Source organism: Oxyura jamaicensis, chromosome Z (assembly GCF_011077185.1).
Source record: "Oxyura jamaicensis isolate SHBP4307 breed ruddy duck chromosome Z, BPBGC_Ojam_1.0, whole genome shotgun sequence".
NCBI classification, from domain to species: Eukaryota; Metazoa; Chordata; class Aves; order Anseriformes; family Anatidae; genus Oxyura; species Oxyura jamaicensis.
Window position 1 is genome coordinate 72,367,670 of NC_048926.1, and position 9,041 is coordinate 72,376,710.

The 9,041-nt window shown below is 41.9% G+C and overlaps 1 protein-coding gene across 3 annotated transcripts in view; it reads right to left on the reverse strand.

Moving 5' to 3' along the window:
* ZFYVE16 (zinc finger FYVE-type containing 16) overlaps positions 1-8,646 on the reverse strand; it is a 35,438-nt gene extending 26,792 nt beyond the window's left edge. For 2 of the 3 annotated variants that reach the window (XM_035310089.1, XM_035310087.1), the window contains exons 1-2: positions 8,525-8,646; positions 14-122 (exon numbers count right to left, since the gene is read on the reverse strand). In XM_035310089.1, the coding sequence (XP_035165980.1) occupies positions 14-83 (70 nt within the window). In that variant the 5' untranslated portion in view covers positions 84-122; positions 8,525-8,646. Of the gene's footprint in view, positions 1-13; positions 126-4,396; positions 4,465-8,524 lie in introns of those variants that run through there. The other variant, XM_035310088.1, reaches the window with a different exon arrangement.
* Between the last annotated feature and the right edge of the window lie 395 nt (positions 8,647-9,041).

Genomic DNA, 9,041 nt, shown 5'->3' on the forward strand with positions numbered 1-9,041 from the left:
TGGAAGTACTAACCTGTATTCTGTTCAAATTCATCAAGGAGCTTGTCCAAGTCGCAGACTACAGCTTTAAAATAACTGTCCATTCTATTTACAGTTCTAGTGAAGCTTTAGGCCTCTTAAACCTAGAAAGAAAAATACAGGATTTCATTCACATTCTGCTATTTACAAAGTCAAACTGCTCTCATTATTTGCAAACTACTTCCAGGAGGTATATTTTTTCTTTTTTAATAATTTTTTCTCTGTATAAACAAAATGCTGGTACAAAGATGGCTGCAATCTGTCAGCCTCTATCTATTCTACAGTATACTCAGTACACTATACACTAAAAATTTCACCTCAAATCAGGAAACTGAGACTGACTTCTTAAAACCAAATGCCTCTGAACTCATACTGTGGCATCATAACAGTAAGGAGTTTTAAAACCAGCAAGAAATCAGATATTCTGTCTTGACCTCCCTTTACATTATACACCACATGGTTCACAGGAAAAACAAAAACAAGATAGGCCACTGTTACTCTTGCAATACAAATGAATTGCTTAAGTAAATGATGCCTTCATAATCCCAGATAATTCATACTCTAAACTGGAGTAGGATGCAAAAAGAAGTTTCCATCTGCTGGTGGAAATGCCAGTAAGAAAAAAAATGAATTCCTGTAGGAATTCAAGCTTGAAACTGAGCATGTGAACACAACCTTTAAGAAGAGATTTATTCTCTTAGTTCCCAAATTATCCAGCCAATCAACTACAATTAACTCTCAGCTATGGTCAAATGTTCAGTTAAAACTAAACAAGCTAAAAACTAACATGTAACAGGGACTAGAAAGCTGATAAGCAGCTGACGCATGGTAAGATACTCAACACAGAGCCGCAGTGCATTTAGGCAGGTTGAGGTCAGGACTCCTCCCCACAATGATCAATGCATTGCTTGTAGACCCCCCTCCGAAATTTTCCTCCAAGGCCAGGAGGAAAACATAAAACAATCCAGCATGGTAATTCATTTCATCTCCACCATACCCAAAACCCATTAACTTTCTCTGAGACCTGAACAGAATCACTAAAAAAAATTAAAAAAAAATCATTTTAGATACTTGCCAACTCACCAGAAAGCTATTTGCTATTACATTCTATGTTACAAAACATCCTGTTTCATTTCTTTAATGAAGATCTCAAGCCACTAAACATTATGCTTTTTTGATCATTCTGAGGAGCTTCCCAATTCCACATCTGTTTCATGTCTGAATATCCATAATGCGTAATTATCTAGAACATATAATCAAAGTATCATTTACATTTCCCTCAAGTAAACCAAAGGGACTTGGATCACTTTAGTCTCATTTCCTCTGGAAACTAGGCCTGTGGAGGGCTACCTTGTTATCCCTGCTGCTCTGATCAGCACACTTCTGCCTCTGTGCATTTGATGACTTCACACCCTACACTACTCAACAGACCATCTCTCCTCAATGCTTAGAGACCAAAGAAACACTTTAGTCCTCTTATCACTTATGCCACCTGCAGCTACCAGTCTAGATCCCTATGCCCTACTAACTCCACAAAAGAACAAGTTTCCCTTCTCGTTGAATGGTTCAGATCTGTAACGTTCACCTACTACTCTATCAATATGCATGTTACAAGAATACTTTTTCAAACTAAGCTATAGTTTAAAGACAGATCTGTATAGCACAGGAAAGTTGAAACAAACTACTTATCAGAACTTAATGCAGTACTTTGTGCCGTATAAAAAAATCTGAATATACTGCTGTATCTCTATTCTCAGCCGTCACTCCCACAGTCTTCAGCACACTGCATGATAAAGTCAAGTCTGACACGAGCACTACAAATAGCAGCAAGTACATGTTTAATGCTGTTTCTCTTACCAGTGAAAACTGTATTCAAATAAAAGTAACAATTGTCCCATTTCACAACCTCCTGAGAAGTGGAAGATTGATACTTGAAGCAGAACTTATTCCAATTAAGAGCCTTACAACAGAATTTGGTGATTAATTAAAAGAAATTCAAGCATAGATACATACCACCTGTAAAGACATGATAACGGACACCAACAAAATTGCTGGTCAAAAAATTAGAAGAAAACACAGAAACAACAAATATTGAAGGATTATGAGAAAATGGGAGAAGCAAGAGATACATATAGCTGATTTAACACTCTGTAGGGAGGTATTACATGTCCTTACCATTCAGGTACAGCTGATGTTACAACCAACAGACCAGCAGCTGCAACCGAAAGGGGTGGTCACACTCACCACTCCCCAGGTCTTTGCTCTGGCAACCACAATCACCTAATCCCACAAGAAACAAGATCAGGCTGCTGAACAGACAATGTCACTTACTTAAAGGGAAAACAGAGAAGATTTTTTGCTTCTTTCCACACCAGAACACGTCTCCAACACAAGACACGCTAACCTGACAAAAGGTCCTGGCAAGGTTTTTAAAATCCTACTGCTTGACTCTTAATAATCTACGTAAAACACTAACTTACAGCCCTGTAAATTGAGCTCCCAATTTACAGTAATCAGAACATTAGATATTTTAAAATCACCAATCAGTAAAGCAAAACAAAGAACTAATTGTCAATGAAATGGACATCTATCACCAATAAAGATGACTTAAAGACCTCCTCTGAGGTGAGTTTTATTTTCATCCTCAGTGACAACAGCTCTTCCAAAAAAAATCTTTGATATTTAAAGAAAAAAATATATATATTTTTATAATTATATATATATATGGGAGAAACAAGTCATTATTTCAACTACTTTTGTCTTGAAGAATCTTGAATTAAGTATACACACAGTATTTGATTATAATGCCAAATAATTAATTAGAAGGATGTGCTTGCACTGTATGTTTCTGGCTCACTGACCCCTCTTAAAACAGAAAGAATCAAGGGCAAAAAACTGTAGAACTGAATTTTTTTGCAATACAAACCACAACAGAGTTTAAGATACAGATGATATCATTTCCATAAAAAAAAAACAACTCAGAAAATCTACCATGATATATTACTCCATGCCAATAAAGTTGTCACATTTAGTTAACCCTACAGTTTTGAAATACAATGATTCTAAGGCAATAAAGCACTTAGAACATCTGAAATAACTTTGAATAACTAGTATATTACTCCTATTACTTTAACTACCCTTTCTTGAAGTGTTGTACAGATCTTCTGCTCTTCTAGAACACGCCTCCAACACCTTCCCCCCATCTTCCCTCCCTCATCTCCCCCAGATCAACGCAAAAACAGGGAAGAACTGTTTTGTAAACTGGCTCTATACCAACCATTCCTTAAATCACTCCAGTTATGATTTGTTCAGTTACATGTTCTGCAGAGCAAGATCTGACCTGGCTGATTTAAACATTTTTATATTTTTTTTCCTTCGTTATTTTTCATCCAGATGAGGTCCTTGCATAGACACATAAAAAAAAAAAAAAAAAAACATGCCACCATACCAAAAGGGGCAGTGCATAAGCAGGAAGGAATCACTGCCATGAAGAAAAACAAAGGGAAGCTTGATCTGTGTGTCTAACAGAGACCTCCAGGATGAGAGTCAATTCCCTCCCTCCTTGCTGCTGCCACCTCTTATGGACTTAAAAGCACATACCTTCTATTAAGTGCTGTCTTCTGAATGTTTTCTAGAGATCTGAATACTCTCACAAGATTGTCTCTAAGTGGCAGACTGATTGTTTTAAATAAACAATTAAAACATAACATTCATATCTGTATCTGAGGTCTTACATCCTTAATGGCATAGGGAGACACACAACTCGAGCCTCTTACTGGCTCTATTTTGTATATTTTTTCCAAATTAGAAATATTGCAGTTTTATACAGTGTTTAAATCACTGTCTGCCAAAGATTTTATGCTTTCATCTTAAGTATTTATGTACTAGAGACTGGAAGATATATACCAGTGCTCCTCAAAACAGGAAAAAAAAAAATCAAATCATAAAATGACTGCAATACAGCATTAAACAGCTAGTTACTAATATGGTAGAAGTCATCTTAAACAGCAAGATCTGAGAAAGCTTTATTTCAGAAAGACAAGTTTAGATTGGAGAATATAATCAGTTCAATCAGTTAAATCAGTTCACTTAGTTTACAGACCAGTTTTAGAGACTTTCTTTCAAAGATGGTTGTATTAAATTGAGCCAATTAAATCTATCTCCTTATGAGTTTTACCGTCTACCTTACAACTGAAGGACAAGGCCAGATGACAAGAGAAACTATGGAGTGCTCACTTACTTCTTCAGCCAGAAATACACAAAAGATGACTTTCAAATTCTACACATTCTGAACCACTACAGATCATCAACATTCATTACGCCATTTGTCCTTAAGTATGTCTCACTTAACAGGTGGACAATCTCACCGAAAAACAGATCACCAGGGCTTCCGAGTACGTGGCTTGGCAAAAGTTCATTTTATTCCAGTCAACAGCCTTCGTTTTGTTGATTATCCTTTAGCTTCAAGACAGAAAAACAATCTTCCTTAACATTTTACAAAAAGGCACACCAAGACACTTGCTACTTCTCCAGGTAAATGTTTGTTTGTTTCTAAACAAGCTCTCTGTTTGTTTTTCAACTTTCAAAGCTTTTTCTTATGCCATAATTACAGGATACGCTTTCTTTATTATCTTATCCAAGTTTATTTAGTGGACAATTAACAATAAAATTGCTACAACAGGCAGTATTCAGCATGGTGAACTCAGGAAGCCAGTATGCCAAACATCCAACAAGAACAGTATTAGAGTGTTATTCTGTGGTAATCCCTGGAGCAACTGAACAGTCAGTACTGAGCACATATCAGCACCTGGTCAGACACCCTTCTCTACCAGCAGGTTTAAAGGGAACAAATGAAAAAAATGCAGGTTTGCTTATGTTATTTGCCCAGTCAGAGGAGGTTTGGCCCTGGCAAACTCCTAACACTGCATTTTATGTTGCACAAAGAGAGTATCTTAAGAAATAGAGGCAATAATTTTACTAAATAAAAAGTGTTTGTTACCCAAGAGAAGCAAATAATGTCATCTAGATGACCATGCAACAAGTGCATCAAGATATTAAAAAAAAAGTATGTTCTTTTATACCCTTATAAATCACTTCTAATATAATAGACACGTATTCCAGGGTTCAATAAGCACTTAATGTTAGGGAATTCTAAGTACACTCCTACTTAAGTGAGAACATAATACATGTTTGCCATTTTTTAGTTATTCTCTGTCTTAGCGATCTATATTGCAGTTTAGCAAAGACAATGTCTCTAAATGCGTAAAGTTAGTAGTTTTCTGTTATAATTTGCACAGTAAAGTGTATAAATTCATTGTTATTTACTAACCATTTTTGTCTGATGACAAGCACTCTTTTGGTATTTAAAAATCCTTAAAAACAGTCTCTGTAGTGTTTGATATATGTAGGCATTAGCAGAATTTAATCTACTCACAACCCATCATCCCTGCTGAATCCATGCCTTCTGAAGTGGATCAGGTTTGGAGACAAAGAAACACATGTGCGCTCACTCACACACAGAGGTCTTCATTCCTAAAAATTAGCCTCTTATTAAGACCGCTATTGCAGTCATCAGGAAAGTCTTTTTGCTCACTACAAAATAAATTTCAACTCCATCACTGTGCTTACTCATTATACTTGAGTGACCTGAAACTAGACACTTGAGGCTTTAGAGAGAAAAACAAAATAAAACAAACAAGAAAACTAAACCACACCAAAACCCTAAGGGTACAACTACCGGTGGAGCTAGTCAGCAATCAATGTAGCTGAGCAAAAAGCTTTGAGAAAAGCTTAAGTGGAATCAGATAAAAAAATAAAATGATTCTTGCTGAGCAATGCAACATATTATCCAACCAAAAAAAGTGCAGGAGCTGCTGACACTGCAAATTCACTGGCTGAATGAGGGAATGAATTTAAAAGTTACAGAAGTTTTCAGACACCTAAGAGAAAGTTGACATGGCACACCGCAAAACACTAAACTGCCTTGCCTGAAGAGGGATATTCTGTTAGTTCAACTAAATTTCTTCAGAAAAAAACTGCAATAAAAAGCCACCAACAGTATTATCACCAATAGCAATCAGACAACTTCAACATAACATCATATTCAGCTCCCCTAAATTTTGCTTTCACCCAGCCCCCTCAACGTTATTTCTCTTCTGACCAGAAAACAGGATCATGCATGCCACACAGAGAAAACATGTCACTCGATGTATTAGGTATATGTGGCAGCGTTTTGGTAGCAGGAAGGCTGCAGATACGGCCTCTGTAAGAAGAGTCCAGCAGCTGCCCCACGTTAGATAAGGGGCACTTTCATCCAGCTCCAAAGCGACCTGCTGCTGGCCAGAGCTGAGCTAGTAAGTGACGCTGTTTGAGCCTCTTTGAGAACAGATTTAAGAAAGGGAAGAGAAAAAAAAAAATCTAGTTGCTCAGCAGCAGCTGAAAGAGAAAGGGATGAGAAGCAGCCCTACCATCCCCCAGGTGAGTTTAGCAGGAGGGCAGGAGGTGCTTCAGGCATGCAGCAGCAGTTCCCCTGCGGCCTGTGGAGAGGCCCCTGGTGGAGCAGGCTGTCCCCTGCAGCCCATGCGTCCCACATGGAGCAGATCTTCACGCTGCAGCCTGTGGAGGAGTCCCCGGTGGAGCAGGTGGATGTTGCCCGGAGGAGGCTGCGGCCCATGGAGAACCCCTGCAGGAGCAGGCCCCAGGCCAGAGCTGCAGCCCGTGGAGAGGAGCCCACGCAAGAGCAGGGGGTCTGAGAGGAGCTGCCACCCGTGAGGGACCCGGGCTGGAGCTGTTTGCTCCTGGGGGATGGATGGACCCCGTGGTACGGAGCCATGTGGGAGCAGTTCTTGAAGAGCTGCTGCCTGTGGGCAGCCCCTGCAGGCTCAGTTCGGGAAGGACGGCATCCTGTGGGAGGGACCCCACGTGGAGCAGGGGCAGAGAGTGACTGTGAAGGAGTGGCAGTTGGAGACAAAGCGTCATGGACTGACCACAGCCCCCATTCCCCTGTGCCACTTGTGGGGAAGAGGTGGAACAGGGTGGATGGGGGAAAGGTGTTTTTGGGTTGTTTTCTTTGTTTCCCACTTGTCTAGCTTGTTTGTAATAAGTAATAGTTTTCTCTAATCTTCCTATGCTGTTTTGTCAGCAACAATCATTGTTGAGTGATCTCCCTGTCCTTCTCTCAACCCTTGAGCCCTCTTCATTCTATTTTCTCCCCGTTTCCCTTTGAGGAAAGGGAGTGAGAGAGCCGTTGTGGTGGAGCTCATCTGCCCAGCTGAGGAAAACCACCACACTGGACAATTACTGATTTTCAGCAGTGCTCTAGCACATCAGCAGTACCCAGCTGACAGGCATGCAGCTGAAGAATACACTTGCCTAACTGAACAAACATCTCTCACATGCTGCAGACAATGCCATCACTATTGGTTTTATCAGCTTTAGAAATTGAGTCATGAGAACATGATTGTTTCATCAAGTCTGAAGTATCATACTCCAGACAAAAGAAATCAGTGGTCTCTCAACATACTCATCTTTTCTGATTTGCATTATTAATGATCAGATATTCATAGTAGAGAACCTAAGCAGTAGATACTAATAGCATCTATTACTATCAGTCAACTACTAGGCATTTCTCCAAAGCACATTCTTAACCAGTTCTCTACCACTGTAGTTTGCATTTGAATACAGAGTAACGTTTTCCAGTTTATCCAGAAGCCTGCCTTAAAACAATTAATACCTTAACTGGAATAGCATAAGCATGCCCATTATATTCAGCATCCTATAGCTAAGTCAACTGAGCAGAAGCAAGCAAAGGTATAACTGATACCTCTAAATCACTGAGAGCAATTCATCCACCTAGGCAATCTAACATGCAACACTGTAGAAGTGCTGCAAGAGGACCGCACAGCTTGCTGCTACAGCGTGCAAGCAGCAAACCATAGCAAAATAAATCAAGTGTTTTTGTTTTATTTCCCAAAATGCCGCACGTTCGAGTTCCAAAGTGTGTTTTCACTGACGTTACTGAGACGTCAGTGCTTACTGCTTACTGCTCAAAGTTTCTCCATCTCACGACAGTCTTATCAGCTCAGAAGTACACAGCTCCTTCCTCAGCCCTGGAACACGCTTCGGTACCGAAAACCAGCTCAGGACGCTTTTTCCTGAACCCGCGTTAGCCCCGGGAAAGGGAAGAGGCACCCACCGCCCACAAGAGGAACCCACCAGCACCAGGAACGACCAGCTGCGGCGAGAGGCGACGGGCGAGCTCTCCTCCCAGGACCAGTAGACTCTGCCCGGCCGCCGCAGACCCCCCCGGTACGGACCCGGGGCCCCACCCCCGGACCCTCCGCACTGCCCGGCACGGAGCCGCGGCTGCTCCGGGCGGCCTCCCGCAGCCCCCCGCCGGAGGAGCCGTTGAAGTGGGGGCCAAGGGAGCACCAACGGGCTTCGGGAACGCGCCCGCCCCGCGGTGCAGCAGCGGGGGGACGTCGGCGGAGTTCCCCCCAGCGCTCACCTGACGGGCTGCAGCTCCGGGACGGCGGCACCCCTAGTTTCCGCGCCCGGCGGCCGCTCGGCGCATGTGCGTCGCCCGCCCCTGGCGGCGGCAGTGGAGCGGCGGCGGCCGCCATCTTGTGGCTCGGCGCAGGCGCGGGGCAGCGCCGACATGGCGCCTGCGCCCCCGCACGGTCACCCGCGCCGCGCTGCCACATCACCGCACGCCGCCACGGCGCTGGGGGCGTGCCGACAACATCCGTGTTATTTTTGATTTATTTATTTATTTTTTTTACATAGTCCACAATATCCATGTTAAAAAAAAAAAAAAAAAAGAATTTATTCGCCTGACGTCTATATTGAAATAACAACGGCTTTGCTCGCCATTTCACATGAGTCGTTTCTTTGTAGGGTGCAGTCTCTGAGGGCCAGGAGTGTGATTTAAGCTTCAAGCCAGTTTGCAAATCCGTTTGCCTCAGAAGCTGATGAAAGCCCATTTTGAGTGCCAGTGTTGCGGCAGCCCAGGCGTCAGAGCCCCG